We start from the raw sequence: 25,706 nt of genomic DNA on the forward strand, positions 1-25,706 counted from the left end.
AGGCTTCTATTCCTGCCCAGCTGTGTAGATTCAATTATAACAATTTTCTCAGTTGCATAACATTGCTGTTTGTTTATTACTGCGTTATTAGTCAGTGAGTGAACCTCCCTCTTTTTGACCCTTCAGCAGTGTTTATAAAATACTTAATTGCTCTGGTATCTTCTGTTTCATGTGTAATTCCAGCTGGAAGGAGTCACGGGGACACCATCCCCTGTAAGTGTTAACTGACTGTTTCTGATGTACAATAAACTTTCTTTTAAAATAAGTATCAAGAGCCTTTAATATTGTTGATAGTGCAGTTTCTTATATTTTTTTTAAATTTGCAAATGAGGTTATTTTCTTTTAAAAATCCCCTCCCTGCGATGGTTTGAGTGGTAGTTAACTAACAATGTCAGGCTACAGCTTGCCTGTGACTGCCACGCCTCTGATTTCATCTGGACTCTTCATGTTTGGGTGGGACCCACCACTGTCCAGTGGTTTCCCTGAACCAGCTCTCCCTGCCATCGCTGCTTCCTGCTTTTGGAGAAGCTTCAGCAGGAGTGCACGAGCTGCAGCGATTCGGCAAGTAGGCGTAATGGTGGAGACGTGGGCTCTGCAGAGAAGTTGTCTGGGTTGAATCCTGACTGTTCTTAAAACCAGCTCTTTGTGATTTTGGGCAACTTTCTTAACCTCTTTGTGTGCCCCAGTTTTCCCATTTAGAAAATGGGGATAATTTCATAAGGTTGTTGTGAACCTGGAACAGTGCTTGTCACAGAAGTGCTCGGCGCTGCCATCACAGCAGCATCGTTACAAAGGTATAGGGAGATACTCTTAAACTGCCTTTGTGTGGAATGACGCATGTCTAGCATGGACAGGGGATCCTGGATGGGAAAAAAGACTGAACAAATTTCAGATGAGAGTTGCAGAGGACACTAAAGTATGTGCTTTTTGTTTATTGTTGCATAACAAATTTTGTGGCTTTAAACAACATCCCTTTCTTATCTACCTGTTTCTGCAAGCCCAGGTTTGAGCACAGCATCGCACAAGACTACTCTCAGGTGTCAGGGTTGCGTTCTAATCTGGAATTTTGACTAGGGAAGAATCTGCATCAAAGTTCATTCAGGTTGTTGACAATTCATTTCCTGCTACTGTGACTGGGGCTTCAGTGCTGCCGGCTGTTGCCCCGCCCACTGCTCCTCAAGGCTTCTTACAGTTCCTCACCATGGTGGGTTTCCCTGTACTGTCAGTTGCTTTACACATGTCCCCTGATTAACTCAGGCCCAGCCAGGATAATCTCCTCTTTGAGTAACTCAAAACCAACTGATTTGGGACCTTATCACACCTGTGAAATTCTTTTACCTTTGCCATGTTCTGTTGCCAGAAGCCACAGGTTCCCCCACAGTCAGAAGGAGGAGAGCATGAGGCCACCTTAGAATTCTACCTCCTACAAGATGTGGGTGAGTTTTTATAGGACCAAAGTAGTCATTAAGCATTTATTGCCAACTACATTTGCTAAACTGACGATCTCTGAATCCTGGAAAACTTGCCTAGAGTGTAAATTAGCTTTATCATTAAGCTCCTTGTAAATTGACTTTTTTCCCCCTCAAAGGTTGTTTTATTCCCATTTCTACACAAACCTTCTGTGGTTGTTCAGTGTTAGATAACACACACACCTTCCTTTCAGTCTGGCGAAGACTGACTTCGTAAATTCATAGGAATAGCATAGTAAATTGCTTTTAACATTGACCTTTGTAGGGTAGTGTACCAGTGATAGCAAAATACAGTGTAAGTGTACAGCAAAGAATTTTAGAATTGAGCTTAACTTTTTAGTTAACTTTTTAAGTGAGTTTGGTCATTGTCTTTGCCGTCTTTGAATAGGTCCTATTTATGCAAAACATTTTGGCCAGCCCGGAAGCATTGTCATCTTATGTTTTGCTGGGTTTGATCCCTAGTAAGCTAGGTAGTTCCAGGTCTAGATAGCTGCTGCTAAATTCAAGCCTCCACGTGCTCATTTGAGAACAATATGGACCTAAGAGCTAATTTGATAAATGCCTGTGAACTGGGATTTGGGTCTATAGATTCTCATTCATTGATACTTACTGAGTCCAGGCAACTAAGGGAATAAAACTACATGCAAGGTGGTAAAGAAAAGAGAAGAAAGAGGGAAGAGAGAGAGAGTGAAATTGACTTTGTTAAGGATGCTGAGTGTATTCTTTTTTTTCCCCTCCAATTTTTACTTCTAGAGAATAATGTTTGGTAAAACTTGTAGTACTCTATATGTCCTGCTTTAAGGCACTAAGAAATCTAGAACAAAAGAGTGAAAGTGACTGCATTTCAGATTCCTCTAATGGGTTCATGTTATGGTTTGCTTATTGTAAGTCAGAAACACCATGATGTCCATGTTGCAGATGGTGCTTTTTTCTTGGAGGAGATGCTGTTGGAGGAGAATGGATGCCATCTCTAAGCAGGCATGCTGTGTACTGGGGGCTACCCCTCTGCTTGTGGCCCAGGAGACCTAAGAAGTTATTCGCCATTACTGTAGTAGACTTTGAATAGCATTAAATTTGGGGTTGTTTGTGTTTCTCCCCTGCACAAATTAGTGATAGGTTCTCTTGGCCCCACCACAGTTTTTTTCCTTTCAATTAAAAGTACTTCAGGAAATGATTCTCAAGATCAGGAATACAGTCTGATTACCTGCATACACTTTTTTGAGAACCAACACATGAAAAACATAATTCAAATCTTTTTATAAACAAGCTATTTTTTCCAAGCATTTATGAAACAATTGAGATACATGTAAAGTATGTTCAGTTTAACATCAGCTCATTTCTGTGCCCTGGGGGGTGTCTGTGTGTGTGTGTGCACGCGCGCGCGTGTGTGTGTTTGTGTAGATACATTATTTTGATGACATGTTTCTTAAATGCAAGCCTGCTACTTCATCTCATGCTTTTCCTAAGGAGTAGAATGATCTTATACCAAACTGGAGAAAAGAACTGGCTATGTGAGAGTCCTTGAAATATAGTAGAGAGTAGGCAGTGGGATTATTATTATTATTATTATTATTATTTAACCTTTTTCTGGTTCTGGAAGACTCAGTTCAGTTCCTTTGACAAATCAGGTTGATTGAATTGAATTCAGCTTCTGTCATATGGTGATTTTGAGATTCAAACTGGATAATGTTTGCTAGCTGAAAAGTACAATATGAATTTCAGTTCTTAGCCACATTTTTATCTTTGGGAGAAAAGTTAGTGATTCTCTACAGCTTTAGTTTGAAACTAAACTAGAATTTTCTTCTGACCCTTTGAAGGCAAAATTCTAAATTTGTAGTAGATTAAAAGCTATTTTAGCCTGTAGATTAGGCTTAGGGTCTTAGAACTAAGATGTTTATGGTTTTGGAGAAAGACAGTAAGTGGCTTCCCAGGCTTGTTCCACAGTTGTGGTACTGTGACCACAACTAGGCTTGGAGACCTCACTGCCCCTCTGCAGCCATGTGTTGACCACAGTCACCTTCTCACTGACTATGTAGCGAGAATGTCAGGTTTGGCATTTTCTATCTGCGTAACTTTGGGCAAGTTCATCTTAAAGTGTCATTTATAAAAGAGCAGTTGTATCACCATCTCACCAGCCTCATGGGGTTATTATAGGGGCTGAGGAGAAGAGGGATGTAAGGTGCTTAGCAGAGACTGCCTGGCAGTCTTAGAGTTGTCTCTCCGTGAACACCAGCCTGCACCCTGTTCCCTTTTTGCCATCACCCTGAGTGGGGCCAGGCTGGAGGCAGCCTTGCAGGTGCCACAGGACAGTGTGATGGCCTGCTCAGCACAGAGAACAAGTCCACATAGGATTTCTCAGAGACTGAGGGTGGGGATTTCACTGCTGTGTTACTCTAGTCACACTGACTGTAAAAACACTGCAACAGTGTTTTACATATTAAAAATGCTATTTGTGACAGTTCCTAGAGTTTTATTCCTAAATACCTAGAAGATGGTCAGTATTCAATATTAGATGCGAAACTATTTAACATTAAATATAACATAACCACTTTGTTCCTTATTTTGGACTGTACTAATTCAAAATGTGTTTGTAATTGTCATGTCATTGAAGTGGCTCATGTAATTTGTAGCTCTTTAAGATTTTGCTTGTATGGCATGTCTATTCTAAGGACAGTTTAAAAACACAAGCGGAAAACCAGGGGTTCAGAAATGCCTTCAGATAATTTTTAAAAGAGATATTTCATTAGTAATTTAAAAAAAATTAATTCTAAAATTTAATGACTCTGAGTTACAGGCAAATGTAAATTATTACATTACGATATTTCAACATTCACTTTATTTAACTTGGTAATTATCTTGACTGTGTATATAACAGAAATTATATGTCATCTTTATATGATTATACTAAGATTCCCATTTTATTCCTGCCAGTGACTTAAATTGCACCTAGAAGAAACTGCCAATTCAGTGAGCTGTTTAAGTACATTTTATATAACATTATATTTGTTTATAGGGTCATATGCTATCTTATAAAATATTGGATAACCACTGCTTTGAGGCCGACAGGGACAGACACACACACATGCATGCACACATATTCATCCCCACCCCGGAGGAGCAGATGACTTTGCTTTGCTTTAGCTTGTTTCAATATGATCCAAAGTATATTTTGAAGAACATTTTTATTCAAAATAGTCTTGGAAAAAGGGATGCTGTGGTTAAGTAGCATCCCTTAGGACACACAGTGTACCATCTCCCCTCAGAGTATAGAAAGGTCTTGGAGAGTTTTGCTATAGAGAAAACCATTTGATTTTGCTTAGCCCAGAGATCTCTAAACTCATGTGAACTGAGTTGTCTTTTCATGTGACAGCTTTTAATATCCTAAACTTAAAAATGTTCTATACATTTTACCTGCTTAATTTGTATGACCAGCAATCCCAATATTGTTTATTTGTTTTACTTGGTCCATAAATGTACTCATTCACTATATCGTTTTTCCTAGAACTTGTTAAGAATGAGCTGAATAAAACTGATATAGAAGGCTTGAACTTGAGGCCCTGACTCTAGTACCAAATTAGCCAAACAAAAAATATTCCAACCCTTGATTCTCTTAAGAATATTTTTATACTTGTTTTACATCAAAGAATCAAAGTTAAAAATTATTTTAGTTGACTGTTTAAACTAGTATCTGCTTATTTTGATCTACTTCCCCACAAAGAAGATTTTAAAAACTGGTTTGAAATACATTTTTATGCCTTTAGTCATCCACTCTCAGGCATGATTCAGTTAAGGCTAGGTCCGTTGAGGAGTCGACAACCCTGGGCCAGGACCTGGCTGACTTTTTTCAGGAAGCCTCCTCAGTGTCAGCCTGGGTCAGGTGCTCTGCCCTCACCTGGCAGCTCCGGTAGCAGCCTCGGTTACTGTTATATCCTCAAATATTTGTTGAATGAGTAAATGAATTGAACACAAGATATTGAGTGCTGCTGCTTTTATCAATGCCATTGACAAGAAAAGGGTGTTAAAATCTCAACAGGACTTACTGAACCCTTGTACACTCTTTGGCTGAAGATTGAGCTTTTATTTTCAAACTGGAATTCCTTTTTCAAAGAGTATCAAGGGATCGAGAACCTGGGAAATATTGGAAAAATAAGAGTGAAGAATATCGGTAATAGAAATGTGTTTCCAAAGCCATATTAAGAAAAGTAAGTTTCAGTCTTAAATGAGTTCTTGATATTTATATTTTTACAAATCATTTAAATAATAGTTTAGGGTGTTTGTTGTTCCTTGGGTCTTAATTGGTCTGCCACTTGTCCTGCAGAATCTTCGTTTGTCTCACAGCACAAGTGCCTCCCTCTAGCTTAGTTTGCGGGAAGGGACGTGTCTCCCAGACGAAGGATGTTACCCTTGTCTAGTCGGTAGTATCTTTTCTTTATCATAAAGTAGTATTTTGATTTTAGACTTGTTTGCATCACTTGGTAAATGGAGTTTCCATAGATGTCTTATATTACAAAATGTTAGTTTGTAGAGATTGTATGCATGGGGAACGTGGCACCCTGTTAATATTATGTTGGTTGCTCATGTTACTCGACATCAATAACAGGTTGAGGCTTCAAGATTATAATGAAGGCACAACACAATTGAATTAGATTAAATCAGAAATATACAAGGAAAATAAGACCAGCAACACTGAAAGGAAAAGAAATCAACAGAGACAAGAGGGAAGGAGGGCGGGGGGCAGGGAAAAGGAAGGGAAGGAAAAAGTCAAGGAACATATAGCAAGGACTCATGGACAAAACCAAAGGGGAAGAGCTGAGGGAGGGAAAGAGGGAGGGGACACGGGAAAGTGGTGGGGGGTAGGCAGAGACAAATGTATTTGAGAAAATAAATTAAAATAAAATTAAAAAATAATAATAATCCAAAATAAAAAAAATCAGAAATATACTGATGGATGTTGGATGAAAAATACACTTGAGATAGAGGAAAAGTTCCTCTTCACTTTTTTCATACTCCTGAACATGTTGGGCCATCTTTGTTGAAAAGTGACAGGGGGATTACCCTCACTTTCCCACCATAGCTCTCCTTTGGTTAATATGTATCCTGTCCATGCTGCTGTTTCATATAAGACACATTTGTGTGTGTGTGTGTGTGTGTGTGTGTTACAAAAAATGAAATTAAGGATAAAAACAATTACCTTTAATTTATGGTAATTTTTTTTGATTACGTGCACATACACACCTTGAATCATTTTCATTTAAAGTTTTACCATATTTTGCCGTGTATAGTGTGCTCCAGTGTACAGTGTGCATCCACATTTTTGGCCCAAACTTTCAGGAAAAAAATTTTAGTTTTAGTTTTTCAATTCAATTATTTATATTTAGAAACTAAACTGATTATTGTATTCGAGTATTATTTTGCATACAGACATTGTTATTGCTTTCTAGAGTTATACTTCTAATGCATAAACATAAGTAAAAGAATTAAAAACATTTATATAGATAAAGAATTAGTACTACCTGTGTATAATGCACATCCTTATTTTTCCCTCTAAAATTTAGGGAAAAAGTGCACATTACACATGACAAAATATGGTAAATATCAGTAATTCTGTTTTAGTTCCAAAAGTTCATGGCCTGGTCCTTATATATTGCATAATATTCCAACAGAAAACTGTGTCAAGCAGAAAATCTTACAGGGTGTATTTCAAAATACCTTTGGTATCTAATATTCTCTACATTTACTCTAATAAATTAGAGGTTTTAGGAGTGCCCTGTATGGTAATATCAGATGTTAATGGCATTGATTACCTGCCAGGCAGTGGGAATTGATGGAAAAATGTCTGCTGTAAAATTAAATAGCATTAGAGAAGACTCTACCATGTGCGGGTGGGGGATGGGGGAGAGGACAGGACACGGCTGGGCCTGGGAGACTCTGTCACGGTATTACTGTGAGCTCCAGGTTTTTCCCCCCACATGATTAAGGCAGGCCATCTGTTCTTTGTTAAATGTTTACAAAAACAGCTTTTCTCTAAAAGATTTAAGGAGATATAGGTCTGGTAAACACTGTAATATTTCTGAGCACCTCTTTCACCCAATTTCAAATAGTACCAAAACATAATTCTGCTGCTTATCAAACAGGGTTAATAGTTTTTTGTATTTAATCTTTACATTTTCTCCTTCTTACAAAAGATTAAAATTTTTAAGGGATACTAATTTATGGCTTCATTTATTACCGAAAGGAGCATCTAAAATTATGTGTATGCTAAAGTGTGTAAATAAATTTTTAGTCTTTTTATATTTGGTGTTCTACGCTTTTTCTAAATCATCAGTGTGCACCAGGCATCTCACACAGAAGCCGGCATGTGGCTGCTGGAGTCGGTGCCATGTAGATTAGAGACAGGTACACACACTGGAATTAATTTCCGTTCTAAGCTTTAAGCACTGTTTACTGGTAGACTTTTCTCTTTCCTCCCCTTTCCAGGAAATGCTTTTTCTTCCATTTCCTGGAAAATAGCCTGTCCCAAATAAGGTTGATGTCTATGTCCCTTTCAAAAATACGGCTTTTTCTCTTTGATCTACATTAGAAAATAATATGTAACAATTAATTTGACTTCAATTTAAATATAATAAAGCAGTTAACTCAGATCGCCATTTATGCTCAGGTGACGCTAATTTGGAAGCACCTCGGTTGACTTTTATAAAGGGTGCTTGTGAGGGAAAAATAGAAGGCCAGGGGTAAGTTTCCTCAGTGTTTGGTTAGCTGTGCTGTCCCTGCAGGGAACCTGCTCATGTAGACTTAACACCTGTGTGTTCTTCTCAGACTTGTGCCTTTGCTTCTCTCTCTTCTCTTGTATCCTCACTGTTTGAGGTTCTTCTTCTAATACCATAGGATTTTGGAAAGGACTTTGGAAATCACCTAACCCAAATCCTTCAGTTTGCAGTGGAAGAAAACGATAGTGTGCAATGATTTTCCGCAGATAATAAAGCTAATGGAAGTGCCTGGACTGGAGTTTTTATCTCTTCCCTCATAGTTCTGGGCTTTCTCCTGTACTTTTGCAGATGGGGAATTGAATGGAAACAGTATAACTACCTTTCTTCTCAGGCGGTGATTTTTTTTTTTTTTAAGTGGTTTTTGGGTCACCAAACACTTTGGAAATCAGATGAAACCTGTGAACACCTTTCCCAGAAGGATACGTATGTATAAGATTTCAGGAGATGGGCAGAGTCTGGATTTAGGAAAGCTAGTCTCAAATCTCTTCTCTGTTCCCTGCTGTGTGGCCTTTGGTGGTCACATAACCTGCTTAAACTTTACTTCCTTTCTGAAAGATGGGGGAAAATAATCGCATCTTTCTTGTGAGATTCAGGTGAGCTAACTCTGGATGCACTCAGTTTAGTACATGGCATGGAATAGATGCTCAGCAAATGTTAGTTGTATTACCATCTAATGCTGATGGTAAGTCACATCTTCTGAGTTACTATTGCATCCCCTTCAGACCTGGACCTGTGCTCTCCTGCCTACTCCTCTTTTGGAGGTGCTGTGGTCAAGGGCATGGGCTCTGTAGCCATCAGCTTGGATGCCAGTCTCAGTTCTGTCACTCAACCATATGTGTAACTCCTTGGGCTCGTCACTGCACCTTAAGAGTGACCGTGACCGTATCTAGCTCTTAGGACTGATGTGGGGATTGAATGGTGTCAGGGGTATAATGTACTTAGCACATGTCTAGCACATAGTAAGATTGTTCAGTAAACATTGGCAGCTGTTGTTGTTGCTGTTTATGTTACGGTTACTAGTAGGTGTCTGGAGACTATATGAAAAAGGCAGAAAATGAGTGGCATTTGCAGATACATTAATAACATTTTCAAGTATCTTGTTGGAATGTAAAGGTTCATTAGATGTCATAATTGACAGTGGACATAACACTCTACTCCTGGCTTGGTTTGCACTGTGAACTGCAAGGCTTAGTCACTGACTCTGATCTCATCTGATCACTTGAGCTTCCCATCCCAGTTACTGGTATTCTTTATAGTATTTCTGACCCTCTCTGGGTAAACACATAGTGAATATAATCTCCTGCAAAGCATGCCGAAATGACTGTTTGGGTTCTCTTTCCCTCAGTGAAATTTGGAAATGCAATCCTTACTAATTTATGAAAAACTATCTGCATTTCATATTAGTACAAGAAATTTAACCAATTTGAAGCCATTAAGTCTGGGTGGGTGCTTTTAATATGGCATTTTGATGTTATTCAAATCAGAAATGACCTGTACTGTGTAAGATTTATGTGTTTACACTTTGATTTTAAACTTTCACAGGACCTGAGCCTTGCGATGCTCACTCAGTAGACTTGTTCTTTTTGAAAGTGGCCTAATTATATATCTTTATTTGAGTTCCCATTCCCACATGGGGGAAAGAATTCCATTTGAATTCATCCTGTATGGTTTAGCTTTGCTACTAGTTTGTCATTCATCATTTCCTATACAGGCTGCTAAAAAAAGTGAACAGTGTCTTCAGCTGAATGAGAATGTTTTCCTCATGCTGAACTAATTTTTTTACTGTATTACTAAGTTGTCCCTTTTTACTGTTTATTTAAAAACTTTCTTGCTAAAAAAATAAGGGTTTTTTTTGATGAGAGAAAATGATACATTTTATAACTATATAGTTGGTAAAATGTTTGCTACCTTGAGTATAGAGTAAGTTTTAGAAACACCAGCCAGTAACTTTCAGTTCCTTTCTTCACTACGAAGAATGATAAACTAATTTCAATTCCTATTTGTGTCTCTTAGCATTCTCCATCGGAGCCCTTTCTAGAGAAACCAGTGCCGGATATGACTCAGGTTAGTGGACCGAACACTCAGCTAGTGAAGAGTGAGGATTACCTGCCGTCAATAGAGCAACAGCCACAGCAAAAGAAGAAGAAGAAGAAAAACAACCACATTGTTGCAGACGATCCCAATAAAAGTTTTGGTAAAGATGACTTCCCTGGTGGGGTTGATAACCAAGAACTAAATAGAAATTCACTAGATGGGTCTCAAGAAGAAAAAAAGAAAAAGAAAAGGCCGAAGGCAAAAAAAGATCCGAAGGAACTGAAAGAACCCAAGGAGAAAAAAGAGCCCAAGGAACCCAAGACCCCAAAAGCCCCTAAGATTCCCAAAGAGCCAAAGGAAAAGAAAGCAAAAACTGCCACGCCAAAACCCAAGCCCAGCAAAAAGTCAAGGTAGGCTGTGTGCAGAACCACCGTCACCAAACAGCTCAGAAGTGAGCAGCCTGTGATTTGGGGGTAGGGGAAGGGAGAGAAGGGAGCACTTTGGTTGTCATTATCACTGTCGAGTTTCTTTCTCTAATGTCCAAACTAAAAAGTTAAAATTTTTATGCATTCTGAAATTTAGAGGAGTCAATTATTATGAACTATTGATTTGGTTGATAAATTTTACACTCTACTGGGAAAAAATATTATTTTAAAGTGACTTTCTTGTATTTTGTGAAAGTTTGTCATTTAAAAAACAGAGCTAAGTCACCAGCATAATTATTTTTAAGTACTGACCAACAGCCTTACTAGTGCAAAACTGGGAAAGGAGGATTATATAATCAAGACAGGTCATTATATTTCACAAAGTTTTTCAGCCCTGATTCCCAAAAGTTGAAATAGGAGAATTAATTCTCTCCATTTGGTGGGGTAAGGCTTCCAGGGGCAGGGTTGAAATCCTAGTGGGCAACATGGGAGAAATCAAATGGCAGTTATCCATTAGATATGCATTCAAGAAGAGCATGAAGTTTAGGTTCTAGAAAAGAGCCTCCTTCACTCCATACTTCCCCTTTGTACTCCCCCCACCAACTCTCTGACCCCCCAGAAGGCATATTTACTCAGTAAGAAAAGCTGAGAGGAGAAGACATTGAAGACTAATTTTTTTCATTTGTACTGAACATTTCTTACAACTGTTCTGAACCAGTTCCAAACATCTGAATCTATTTTTCAGAATATGGCTCATGTTAGAAAATATAGTTTCCAGATGGAAGTATGGTCAGACTTGGTTAATCTGAACCTGTTTGCAAACTCCATTAGAAAACACGCTCCACCTCCTACCCCCGTGTGCATATGCATGCTCAGTTCTGTGATTCATGTGCTCAGTGTGAACTTTTTGAGCTTGCTGGCCCATAAACCTCCTCTTGTAGGCCTTTCTGTGTGTGCATGTGCAGGTACACAAAGAGAGGACATGATTTCTGTGACTACAGATGCTGCAAAGTGAAAGAACAAACTTGGATTTTCAACTTTCTGCTGAAAATACCTAAACAGACCTAAATACATTATTCTTTAGTGTTTTGAAAGTCTGAATCATAGTCATTTAAAAATCTTTACCATCAGTACTTTTTATGGTGTCAGAATAACTGAATTATATTCAATAACTCAATCTTATAGGCAACTTAGTATTTTCATTTATTTATGAATGTTCTTTGATGCCTTACTATGTGGTCTTTTAATTGAAAGTCATTATTTTCTCCTTATGAACACCCTTCTAAACTCACAACCTATTATAAATTCAGTTTTCATTTAAGAAATATTTCATGAATCACTTGCTATTTATAGGTACTGTGTTAATGTTACGGGTCTGAGCAAGAAGGACTTGGTTAGAATTTGGGTGACTTATGAAGGATTTTGAAAATAGATAATTGCCTAAATCTAAGTAGTGTGCAAGTGAAAGGAGAAAGCATGTGCTTATTTTGGAGAAAGACATCAAAGCAAAATCTGAAAAGCATGGTTTTTTTTAATGCATAAGGAGACTCTGTGTTCTAAAGAAGCTTTAGAGAGCTCAGAAAATAGAGCACCAAGACTAGTTTTAGCCTCAAGATGTATCTCTCTTTAGCTTCTATCTTAATTTTTTGAGTCTGTCACCTAATGTTAAAAGTTAATAAGCAAGAAAAGAAAAACCCACTATATTGTGGACCTGGGCATAAATTTCCAAGTATATTCTTTCAAGCTCTGAGTGTACGTAGAACTGGCCCTCGCTTTAAAAAGGTACGTTAGCATACCCTAGAATATATTGGGGCAGATATTATAATGCTATATTTAACAATGAAACTTATTACAATTTCCCTAACAACTAAACAAGTCTTAGGAACTTGGGGCATCAAGTCCAGTAAGTGCTGGGCACCCATGCCTCCTTGGTACAGATACAGACCTATCTTTATCCAGTAGAGGAACCTCAACACAGGCACTATTGGCATGGTCTCAGCTGCTCATCCTGAAGTTTGAGTTGTCTGTGTGGAGTACATTTTGGCATTGCTGAATCTGTGTAATGGCTTTGCTCTAGAGTCACATGCTTTTTGATAGGAGGAAGGGCATGTGATTATTTTCACCTAAGAAGAAAGTCTAGTCGTTTTTTTTTTTTTTTCTTTTTTCCCTCTCTCTTTTTTTTTTTTTTTTGACTAGTAGTTTCAGTTGATGCCACCTATAGGTTTTCCCCAAGTGGTATGAAAATACTTGAGTGCAACACTTGTGTATGGAGACATGCAAGTGAAAAGGGAGCTGATGTCACATGGCCCAAAGGCTCAGGAGACCATGTTGAGGGGGCACTGAAAGAGTTGGTGGCACCTCTCTTGGCCCTGGTGACTTGATCACTTGCAGGACCACTTGCTGATTTACAATGAATTGTGGTAGGGACATTCCTGAGAGGCTGTCCTGTTGTTAATGGGGATGCCTGTCCAGGAATATGGTAATGGAATAGAGATTTTCAGTAAATTAACAAACCAATCCATTACTTTGTTGAACCACAGCGTTTCTGTTGGTTAGATGAATTGAGTATGTCCAATTGTGGTCTCATTGTTCTGCTAAGTCTGGAAAGGAAATAGCATCCTGAAGCAAGGATAAGTAGAATGCATACAACTACATGTAAATTCTGAATAGCATAGCAGAATAATTATGTAAATTGAATATGCAGTGATGAAGGTAATAGGGGGTTTGGGTTATGTTAGTACTGGGGTTGAATTGCCATAGCAGCCTGCTTTTAAGCACTGGAATACAGCAGTGACAATTTTGTTTTGCAAAATGTTACATGATACCAGTTATTTCCATCCCTGAATAAGTTAACTTGATGAATTTGTTTATACAGAAAATAATTTTCCTACAGAGTGCTCAAATAGAGGGAATAAAGAGAAGTGAAATGAAAAATGCAGTGCAGAACCACTCACATCTTTCCTGTTCAGCCTGTGTGCCATATCGTTGGTGAGGTTCTATGAAAAAATGTGTTGCCCTTTGAATGCTGTGGTTGGTGATAGAAGTGACCCACTGGTGGTCTGGCTCTCTCTGTGTTGTGTCTATGACAGGGAGAGAGCTTATTCTATGTCACTCACCCACGCTCTGTAGTAATAAAGGCTGTGAGAAGGGGTGGCTGTTGTCAGTGGAGCTGATTTTCCTTGTGCGCCTTTATGGTGTCCTTCTAACTACCTTTCATCCCACCTCATTCTATAAAGTAGCTGAGGCTTGAATTTGTGGCCATTGTCAGTGAATTGGCCTTTTTGGCAACCAAAGTAAAATTACATTTGTCTTGCCTGTGCAGGAGAACCTAACAGAATATGCCCAGAAGCTGTTACATAGAATGGTAGTGAAACAGAAAAAAGATGTTTAGCATTTCAGAAAGAGATGTTTAAAATCTTAATGATAAGACAAATGGGTCACATCCCTTTTTTTAAATTTGTAACATATCTTTTATCCCTCCTTTTTTTGTTGCATATATTTTTCCTACGTGCGCGCGCGCGTGCGTGCGCATGCGTGCACTCCCCCTAGGTGTCTTTACAGCTTTCAGATATTGGCAGTTAATATTGAAAATAAAAACGAAGACATTTGTGGGCTGAGAGGATGCCATTTTGCATATGGAGGGATCCACGGAGCTGAAATATGGGGATTTGCACTCTTCTTTTCAATGCGTTTTCTGTTGGGTATGCATGGCCCTTGTGAAGTGAGCAGGAATTTGGAGGAAGTACTTCCTTTGAATGACTCTTGAAGGATTTAGGGGTCCATTTAGCTATATAAAGATTCTTTGAGTGTACATAAAGAAGGGAACTTGGCCAAAGATTGTGACTTGACTACTGAAGCTTCAGTTAAATGAAGCCATGGAGACTTGCTTCTGATGCAGTTTCTAGGGATATGTCTTGTTCCTTGCTGTTTTCCACTCTTGACATTGAAGATAATCAAAAACTAAAGAGTGGAGATATTTTTTATTTTAGTATACTGTGTTGTATTTTATATTTATTAGTGTTTTTATCCTCACCCAAGGATGTGCTTTTTGATTTTTTTTTTTTTTTTTTTTAGAGAGAGGGGAAGGAGCGGACAAAGAGGGAGAGAAACATCAATGTGAGAGAGAAACAGTGATTTGTTACCTTTTGTAGGCACCCTGACTGGGGACCAAACCTGCAACCCAGACATGTGCCCTAACCTGGAAATGAATCAGCAAACTTTCACTTTGAGAGATGACGCCCTGCCACCTGAGCCACACCAGCCAGGGTGCAAGATATTTTATTTTAGATGGAAAAATAACATACTGGTCTTATTTTAAAAAAAATATATTAAATACTAAAAACATGTGAAGTATACTTTTTGCAAACTACTCTCTCATAATCATTAATATTTATTTGGGAGCTCCATTCTGAGGAACCTAGCTTTTCAGATACTGTCTCCTCAATGATGATCTAAGAAAGTAGCAGCATTTTACCCAAGAAATATTTTTATTCAGCCAGCAAGCCCAATGATGTTATGTTTTGGTGAACTAATACATACTTTATAGTGTGCTCTTGTACATGTAAAATTTTTTTGGAGGCAATAGATGCAAAAGCAAACCATTAAACTCCTTTTGCCAATAAATAGAAAAACCCAGATAGATCTTTCCCATTGGGTACATAGGCAATAAAGTAAATTAAACCCATAGTTTATTTTTTTCCCCTCATTTCTTAGTCTTTCTTTTACTCAACATGCTATGATTTAGCCTTGATCCAAGACTTTAGATTATTGGACACTGCTTGCAGGAGAGGGTATTGACTTCTTTCACGTGTGGTCACAGGATGGACTCCTGAGTCCTTTCAGTGCTGGAGAGGAATGAGGAAGAAACAGTGCCCGTGAGTGTTACGCATCTCTGCCCACTGCCCTGCCTGCCCTGTCTTTGGTTCTTTAAATCCAAGCTCCAGGTCAGGGACAGGACCAGGTGCCCTCTTTTCTGCTGGTCTCAAAGGTTACCTTCTCTTTGTCAAAGGGGTCATTGTGTCTTTTAAACTCCAAATCTTTCCTTCAGAATAACCACCACCAGTCTTCTCATTGCCATTGGCAAGCCACATTGTGGCCCTCCATCCATCTGATTTGTTTTAAATTGGCTGAATGAGCAGGGAGGGAGAGTGGTCGGCCACTTTTTAGTAGAGACCCTAATGTCCTTGACTTCATGTGGTTCAGCTTACACTCTTTGAGGGAAGAGAATGCCTGGCCACATTGACCCTGAAAAGCGAGGTCTGCTAACTCAAGCTCGTCTGCTAACTCAAGCTCGGTGCTAGATGCCTAGTGGACCACACTGGGCCTGCTGGAAATTCGTTTCTCCCTGTCAGTGAGCTTCAGTGACCTCAAAGCAGTGGCCTGCTGCCACTTTGGTTTATGTGGGAGAGGGTGATGTAGATCCCATTTTCAACTCTCAGCTTTCATCAAATGAAAGTTGAGAGGTGAGGAGGCCATGGGCAGCAGGAGGATATTGAGGGGGATTTTCCTGGAGACACAGTCCTTTGAAGTCTCTGTTAAGTTGAATTTTAGGATGAGGCATGTGTTCCCATAGTAGATGTGGGTGCAACGTTAGAGTTGGAAGATGAAGAGCAGAAGGATTCATAAGTGATTTTTAAAATTATTAAAAATGTCTATGCATAAAAATGCTTTAGAAAAGTATGAAGCTCTGTACAAATGCAAGATTTTTTTCTGTGATATGTAAGTTTTTTTTTTTGCTGGTTGTCTTCTGTTTCGATAAAGGCCCCTTTGAGTCATTGAATGTTTGTGGAAACCACTGCAAGCGCATCAGTCATCTGAAATGCCAGATCTCACTTCAGCCACCTTTACATAGACGTCTATGTGCCTTTAGCTTTAAAATGCTAAATAGGGAAATGGAGAGTGTGAATTAAGAAAAGGGGCACTGTTCATTTTTGTTTTTAATGTTGAAAAGACAATACCCTTGAACTTCCACTAGAATGCTAATTTTATATGTAGCCCTGATTCCTGTAGGAACATTATAATTTCATGGCAGTTAGGCTTCCCCTGTGAAGGTGGTGATAGTTTCTCCTTGTTAGTTTTACCATTTGCTCTGCTTAATTCTCCACCTACCTATGGCATCTGATGAAAATGTGGGTGAGCAGCACATCTCATTTGCTATATTAGCGACTGGCTGATCAGAGAATATAATTACGAATGTAGGGAGGGTGGTTGTGACTGCCAGAGTTACCAGCACTTGCCACCCTTCCTGGGTCATGGGAATGCTGTGCATAAATAAGAATGGCATCTTAGAATTTGGCACAAGCAGACAAATATCTGCTCTACTGTTGCCACTTGGAAGAATATACTATATATAGTAAAAGGACATCGAAAGGCATACTTTTGGCATCATTTTTCAATGTCTAATTTATTCAGTTCCTTGTGTTGCATTACAGTGCTATATAGCCAAAGTGCGTAATGTTTATGTTGGGCTTCTGTGGTCAGGTAACATATTAGCTAACCAGACTTCTTTTTCCATGTTATTTCTGGCAGATCTTAATTCAGTCTGCAGAACTCAATAACCTTATAGGTGATCATTCCTGACTGCATGAAGAGTCTTGTGTTTTCCCTTTAGAATGTTACAAATGGACTTAGCTCTTTCAGGAGAGTGGCCTCCCACCCCCCCGTTCTTTTTTTTTTAAATCATCACCCGAGGCTATGTTTATTGATTTTAGAGAGAGAGGAAGGGGGAGAGAGAGAGAAACATTGATTGGTTGCCTCCCACATATACCCCTACTGAAGATCAAATACACAACCTAAGTGTGTTCTCTGATTGAGGATTGAACCTGCAACCTTTTCGTGTATGGATCCACACTCCAACCAACTGGACCACCTGGCCAGGACAGAGCTTTCTTACTGTACCTTGTTTTGCTTTCATTTTTAAAAAACATGATCAGCGCTGTAGCTGGCCTCAGGACAGGGCCCTAATATTATTGGAAGACTCCCCAGGGGTAGTCCCAGGTAACAGAAGACAATTTACTGTGAAAGGTTTCTGAGGCCTGAAGGATACCCCGCAAAAGGCCAGGCCAGCTCTGGACTCCTAAGGAGATCTCCTGAGGTTAGAGGCCAGTGGTCCCGTCTGAGGACTCAAGCATGGGCTCTGCAATCAGAGAGGTTCTGGCTCCACTTCTAGACTCCACTTCTGGTAACCTGTTTGACCTTCTGTTTCCTCATCCTTGGGAAGTTTTATTGCAAAATGTAATGGTGAGGCAGGTTGAGTTTGAAAAAACACATTTTTAAATGAAAACAGGTTAGGTTTGTTATCTTTCTAACTTTTTTTGCTATTCTTTCCCTAAAAATTTAGCATAGTTAATGTATTTAGAGAGTACTTGATGCTATAAGAGCTACTTAAGTTAACAATTTAAATTCAATGATTTGTTTAGAGGTGTTCCACTGACTTTCAGAGAACTGAAAAAACAAAGTATTAATAATTTGTTACTGAAATCATGTTTGCTATTCAAAAATAGAATCCCCGCCCTTTCTTTCTCTCTCTCAACTAGGAGAGTAGAGTGAAGAATTTGTGGGTGGGGTTTAGGAGTCGTAGGTGGCAAGGTACCTGCTTGAAGTGATGGGGTGGGTGTTGGACTCAGAGCACCTGAAGGCTGACTGTGCCTGAGCCAGGCAGGCCTAAAAGGGTCAGGCCAAGGGTCTTGCTCCTGTCTCCCAATCCTGCCCAGATGCCCTCTGCCCAAGGCTGCTTTGTAGAGACCATCCACTGAGACTCCTGGGGCCTTGTTTGGGGAGTTCTTACTGCCTTAGTGTGCAGGTGTTGACCTTCCGGTTTATTGTCTGTGCCACAGAGTTTATGTTTCTTACTGACTATATTAGTTTAATTTGTCATCTGCATTTTATTGCATTCTACTTTAGCTGTTAAATTTTATTTTAGTCTTAGAACTTTAAAATTTTTATTTTGTTGGGTTAATCATGTTGCCTTAATTGAGCCTTTTAAACTTTTACTACTTTATCTTGTCTCTTTTTTAGTTTGCCTCTTTTTTCATTTTCATTGATTAAAAACTTAGAGGAAAGTCCTATATTCCTAAGTTGAGAGGCTTGATGCTTTTATGTCTACCAGCATCGAGCCATTGTTCCTAACAGTTTAGTGTATATTTTATTATGGCAGCTTATCCATTAGGTTTATTTCTTTTTTAAAACACTTTTTGAGGTGTTTTAAGGTAAGAGGCTATGCTTCAATACCTTTTGCTCTTCGAAAAGATTGTAGTATGGCATTTTGCCTTGAGTCCCTGAAAACGAATCTGATCAATCTGTATGACTCAAACCTCAAGGTTGATTTTTCCCTAGTGATGGAAATCTTCACTAATTTACCCCATCTGAAGGGTCCATTGGATGGAGAACTCACTCCCATTGTGCGGACATCTTCATTAACTGACCATAGTCTTCTCATCACATTGGTTCCACAATAGGGTTCCTTTTCTTCCTTCCTTCCTTCCTCTCTCCCACCCTCGCTCCTTCCCTTCCCTTTCCCTTTCCCTTTCCCTTTCCCTTTCCTCCCTTCCTCTCTTTCTCTTTCTCTTTTTTTCTAGGAATTGGATCCTCAGGCTGATGCTGATCAGTGTTTCGCTACATTTGTTTTGTAATAAATCAGGGCAGTTAGTTGGCTTTCTAGTAAGTTCTGTCCCTTCATATAAAGCCTTGCTATAAGAGCCTGCACTGTTTCTCACCAAAAATGATTGGCTATCTATGTGCTGTATCTTAGCTTAGGTGAATTCATTCGATCCCATTTCAGGTGGTATCACTCAGCCCATTGTGGTAGACTCCTACAGTTATAAGCTGACTCTGAATTCTTCCTTAGGGTAGATGCCTTAGAATGCCCTTCCATATGACAGATATTCTTTCCTGAATACAAAGTTTGTGTTTTCCTGATGCTATTTCTTACCAAGTTCTCACTGAGTTCTCATCAAGATGGTATATGCTTTGATCACATTGAAGGTAGTCACAGAACTCGAGAGGTTAGTGTGGCCGAGGTGACCTAAGTGTCATTTAACTTGGACCATAAGCACACCCAGTTGCCCACCAGTGTGACCACACTTTCATAATGAAATGTGAAATGTAAGCAAAGCTGGAGAAGGGAGAGTGGTCCTTAAAACTGCCAGCAACCACCTCAGAAGAATGTGCTCCTTCCAACATCACAGGGCTTGTCTGGCTTCAGGAGTGGGTGGCTCTGTATCTGGGTTGCACCAGTAATGACGGGTGATAAGGATCAGGAAATGAAAGTACATTGTGAGTAGGGAGGGGAAGTATATAGATATATTGGTTTTGAAAAATGATAAGATTCACTTTATTTTGGTAGTACTTTAGCCCCATTTTACTGGACTTAATGTTTCACCATAAAGATAGAATCTACGTGGGGTTTTCTTAAATAAGTTAATGAGAAAAGCATTTTAGAGTGGTGCCTGGCCATAATAAGTACAGTACATGTGTTGTAATTGCTGTGACTTGTACTGTTTAGTTAAATTAATCCACTAACACTTATAGGAACCTACCCGATCAGACACTAAGAAATATGGAGATAGATAAGAGGCAGTTTCTCCTCTTCTTAAGCTTACAGGATGGAGACACAAATACGCGCATGCACGTGCTTTTGTTTTAATTCATTAGAGTAGTGTACCAAATTTTGTGTATTTTAAATATGCCTGGGTGGGGTGCATCTTGTGGCACGCAGGAGGAGTGAGGTCTTACTGATCCAGACAGCGGTGGCCAAAAAAATGCTTCTCTGAATGAGGTGTGGCAAAAGTAGAAAAATAAAGTTAATGTTTCCAGTTGCACAAATCGCAGAGGGCCTTGTAGGCCAGTGCTGAGAATCTCCGTCTTATATATATGGGATTGGACTTTAGGCAGATGAATGATCAAGTGAGATTTGCATTAACTGGTCACTCTGCTGATGTGTGGAGGATGGGCTTGTGGGTAATGTTTTGGTGGCACTGAGCTAGGACATGTGGGAGGCAGAGCAGCAGGTTAGGAGAGGAGTGAAGGCGGCATGATTTCTCTGGGGCTGAGACCATTCAGGACAAAATTAGAGAGTGTTCCCCACACACACCTGGCCTTTCTTGAAGCCCTCGCTTACAGTTTGCTCTGCAGAGCCATCACTGCAGCTGTGGGAGGTGTATCCAGCTTCTGTGCCTGTGCCAGGCTACTCAGGCCTCATCCTCAATACTGTTGTGTTGATTTAAGGGACATTCCTTTTTAATAACATTTTTTTATCCCTAGTTGGAAAAGCTGCCCTCTTCTTGCATTCCAGCTTTCCAAATTATAATTTGGAAGAGGAATTTCTGTATGGCTATGTCTTGGATTTGACATGATACAAGGCTAGCTTTGAACCTTACAGAAGTAATGACTGGGAATGTGGAGTATGTGTCCTTTTCTCCAGTAGTCTGATAATGGGTAACCCTGCCCGGGGACCATGAGAGTGACGAGGTGGTTGGGACGCAGCTGCATAGGTTGAGCTGGGAAATATGACGTGTCTGAACTAAAACAGTGGTCATGGGTATGGAGAGGAGTGGCCTGCTTGCTTGTTCTTTTAGCTAGCATTGAGGAATGTTGAGAAAGGACTTTCCTTCTCTTCATGTTGCTTAGATGAAGTGATCACGATGAAGTAGGGTCCTGTTCATAAGTCTCTGCAGTTGATTCAGCTCAAGTAGGTTTGAGCCAGAGCCAGAGAGTATGTTCCCAGACCTCCCAGCTGCTTGTCTTCCAGATGTGTGGGTGTTGGCCATTTGTACCGGACCCTGACAAGGTTTTCATCCATTATCTATCTCATTTAAACTTTATAATAAATCTTGGAGGAAGATAGAAATACTAACCTAATTTATAGATGAGGAAACTGACGATGAGGGAAAATGACTTAAAGGTCACAGACAGGTGACAAATGGCAGAGTTAGAGTGTGAAAAGACCAAGTACTCTTCTCACCACCAATCTGCATTACTCTCATTTGTTAAAAGAAAAATTCTAACCCTGGCCTTTTTTGGGCAAAGCAGTTTTTATATGACACTTAGTTGAAAAACCAAATTAGTTTATTGCAGAATAGTAGCAAAGGCCATTTAATTTAAATAGCTCCATCTTGTCCTTGACTGTAATGTCTTTGGGTGGACACTGAAGATTTTGTAGTTTTCTTTGACTTCTTAGTCTGTTTTTGCTTGTTTATTGGCATCATGAGAAGACATTAGTGTGGAGGTGCTTAGCTGTCTCTGAGCAACATTAATAGTGCAAGGTCTAATGAGTTTAGAAATCTTTCAGTAATCAGATCTGGGATAAGTGCTTCCCTTGGCTATAGGCTTTTTGTCTAAGCGTTTGGAGAGGTACTGTCCAACTTTTAGCAGTCTTGGGGGTTCCATGTAGCTCATTCTTGGGAAGGGCAGATGGAAAATCATTAGTGCCTCTCTCCTGCAGCAAATTGATATTTCATCAAACCTGGGCTCTGCTGGGCTGCAGGACAGTAAGCCTTTTACTCCTATATGATAGTTCACACAGGGTGCAGTAACCCCACTAAATTAAATTGTGTACTTCACTCTGGTGTAGAGAGGTCATTGTGGAAAGTACTCGCTGCCAACTTACTTTACCTGGCAGTGGTTCAAATCTGACAGGCCTACCTCTGATTTAAACAAATTTGAGAAATATGTAAAGTTTTGGAAGCAGTTTTGCACTGATTTGATAAAAGAAACCACAAAACACTGCAGCGCAGGTGTTGAGAATGTTTGAAAGCTGATTGAGGGAAGCAGATGGCTTTAGTCAGTGGCATCCAGCCAAAAGAGCAGGTGCTGGTCATGTGACCGCTGGTTACCAGGGTAATCTGATTGCTCTTGGCGTGCAGATGAAAGGGAAGGGGCCCAGCGTTCAGCTGTAGTATTGTATAATTTGTGGCAGTTAGAGCGGAAATAAATGCTGGAAATGGAGCCTCATAGTGGGGGAGACTTCTGTCCATGTGTATCGTAAACACTAGGACAGTTGGATGAGGAACTGTTGTATGGATTTTTTTTAATTTAAAAAATATTCTGTCCATGGATCTTTTGGGTACTTAAAGTTTTTAGGATATTGCCCCCTGCCCCTCGCTTTTAAATAAAAAGCACTCCAAACTTCCATTTGCAATAATCTTGACTTGTAAGTTATTTCCTTATGCGGCTATTTACTATGTGAAATGTTAACAAAACAGAATGAAAACAAGCTCTGAGTACTTAAAAACTAGTTTCAGATTATCAAGATGTTATTGATTCATTACTAAAATACATTTTAGGTGTGTGATGAACACTTTATTACATTAACAAATACTTTTGAAATATTTTATGTGACACATGCTTTATTTAAATAAGTGATGTCTTGGTCTCTTTTCCTTTTGTAGTAGCTGAGGCTGAAAAATGCTATTTAATGTGTTCTGTCTGCATGCTTTTCTGGGAATTACAAACTTCAGTAAATAAACTTTTAAAAAGTTTTTTAAAAATAATATTTTTAGTTTTAAAATTTCATCAGAATTTTAGGCTTTCTAGAAATAATAAATATAATTATTACCGAGGTTGTATTATTTTAAATGTTGGATAACAAATGATAATAAATATTAGAAAATCTTGGGGCAGGTTTGGATATTCGAGTGGAAGGTAACACTGCATTTATGTTTTAAAAGAATTCCAAAGTTTCAAAAGGTGATGGTAAATGTAAATTTAAAAAATTTGTAGAACTCATCCATGACTTTTGAGTTATGTAATATTCAAATCCTATTAATGTTGGACAGAAATGTACTATGGAACATGGACTTTAATTATTGGGGTTGCTCTGCTATATTTTTGTATTTCAGAGACCTAGCTTTTTTTTATAAAAAAGGCTATTGTGACTGCCTCACAAAATTCCTGGCACCAGAATAAAACTTATTTTTAATTAAGAACACAGCATTAATTAAAATTAGGTAGAAAAGGAAATCGCTATATATTTTGTTATATTTCATAAAGTTATAAATTGGATAAAAATGGACCTGGATGATCTAAAAGAGGACACCTAATAGTACTGGTCAAAAAAGGATTAAATAGTATTTATAACTATCTACAAGACATACAGAGAAATGATCATTATATTCTAGTTTTCCTCGACAATTTTTAAAAACATTCTGCATATCAAATACTCCACAGCAAAACTACCTCATAATCTGATTTTTCATCCTGCTTGGTGTATTGGCAGGGATTTTTGTATTGTCTAGAGGAACAAATGTACTCTGTGTGGTATTAGGAGTTTTTTCCTGCAGTTTCTTTTTAATTAGGTTAGATATTTACTAAAGGTCATCAATTTGGGGTTTTGCCATAAAAACTTAATTGAGAGTACCATTTAACTATAAATGGCCAACATGCATTGATTTATCAATTGTCAGTGATACTCAGGGTTATTAATGTGGGAAAAATATAAGGCATGGGGCATGTGTAAAACCTCATTAAAAAGTGAACACTAAGTTATCCACTTTGAATTCTAGTACTAAGAAACCTGATTCAGAAGCAAGTGCTTTGAAGAAAAAGGTCAACAAGGGAAAAACAGAAGGTTCTGAAAATTCAGACTTAGACAAAACACCCCCACCATCTCCTCCTCCTGAAGAAGATGAGGACCCAGGTGTTCAGGTAATACCATTATTCTGATCCCGAGCCTCGGTTACTCTGCCTGGGTAACTCTAGCCGCATATCAAGTACACTAGACCTCCCCTGTCTTTGTTATAGAGCTGCTTTAAAGATGGCTTTATTGTTGTCTGGAACATTATATCCATAGTGACGAGAGCTGGGGGGGGGCAGTGTGAAATTAAACCCCTGACTTCTTGCTTTTGCCATCTTTGGCTCTGGGATAAGTAAAACTGAAAATCTTCACTTCTGTAAATGTATCTTTTGATGTTTATGTAAATGTTAGTGTTAACATACTGTTAATGTATTGGTTCATATAAAGCTTCATTCACATTTCTGATTTTCTCTCAAGTTTAGTTGCTTACCAGTTCTTTCATTTTGCAGAACAAACAAGATGTAATCTGTAGCTTGTCTTAAGGTTTCTGTTATCCCATGGTGAGAGCTGAGATATGTTCCTGTAATACTAAGGTTTCTGTGAACAAGCTAGTGACTTTTTGGATGGCAATGCTGAAAAATTTTTCAGAGTTAGATTCTCCTGACTTTTGAAGAATTCCACAGGAATCAGCTGAAAAACTAGCCCTGAAATAAACATTGGGAATTAGGCTCCTTTATGTAAAGCCCACTGCTGTCACTGATTAGACTGTAAGGTAAGGGACCCTTACACATGATCGTTAAAAATTATTTCCTTGTTATGTTCCCTGGAAGCATGCCAGTATGGTCCACTGGGACGGCTGGGAATGTAACCTCTGTGAATGACATCTAGGTTATCATGGAGCAGTTACTGAGGAGTCCTGCTAATATAGGAAGCCAGCCCCTAGAAGCTTGCTTGATTTTTTCCTAATCATTCAGTGCACTAAGTACTTTCTACACACGTCTACCAATTCAGTTAAAAGTTAGAAACAAAATGTAACATTTGTCATATACAGCTCTATTCTAAAGAATTTCAGATTTTTTTTTTCCTTTTTAGTAGAACTCCCTGATATCTGTAACTTCACAGAATGGCCTAATCTAAAATCTGAAGGGGAGAGGAGAGAGAGAACTAGTGTTGTGAATTGGTTTGGTTTGTTTCTGTAACTAGCTTAGTAATACCTCTGGCAGTTTGGGTTAATTTTGTAATTTGCTTTAATTTTACACCGCAGTGAAAAGATATCGGGAAGGTAAGTAGATATCTTTTTTAATTGTTTAAGGAGCTTTAAAGTAAAGTATTGTAATGATTTTGAATTTCATTTTTATGCTCAGTGGTGATTTTTCCCCCCCTCTGAATTGTGTTTGCTTAAACTAGGACTTTTATGACAATAATATTTGGATAATATTAAGAGGATTTATTTACATGAGTCAAGAAAATTCTGTTCTGTCACAAATACTGCTACTGTTTT

At 38.8% G+C, this 25,706-nt stretch overlaps 1 protein-coding gene across 3 annotated transcripts in view; it reads left to right on the forward strand.

Moving 5' to 3' along the window:
• CHD7 (chromodomain helicase DNA binding protein 7) overlaps positions 1-25,706 on the forward strand; it is a 198,051-nt gene that overhangs the window by 99,511 nt on the left and 72,834 nt on the right. For all 3 annotated transcript variants that reach the window (XM_054590164.1, XM_054590166.1, XM_054590165.1), the window contains exons 3-4: positions 10,250-10,680; positions 24,195-24,336. In XM_054590164.1, the coding sequence (XP_054446139.1) occupies positions 10,250-10,680; positions 24,195-24,336 (573 nt within the window). The remainder of the gene's footprint in view (positions 1-10,249; positions 10,681-24,194; positions 24,337-25,706) is intronic.

The sequence above is a fragment of the Pteronotus mesoamericanus genome, unplaced genomic scaffold (assembly GCF_021234165.1).
Source record: "Pteronotus mesoamericanus isolate MK-2021 breed Mesoamerican mustached bat unplaced genomic scaffold, CSHL_Meso_final scaffold_174, whole genome shotgun sequence".
In the NCBI taxonomy this organism is placed as follows: domain Eukaryota; kingdom Metazoa; phylum Chordata; class Mammalia; order Chiroptera; family Mormoopidae; genus Pteronotus; species Pteronotus mesoamericanus.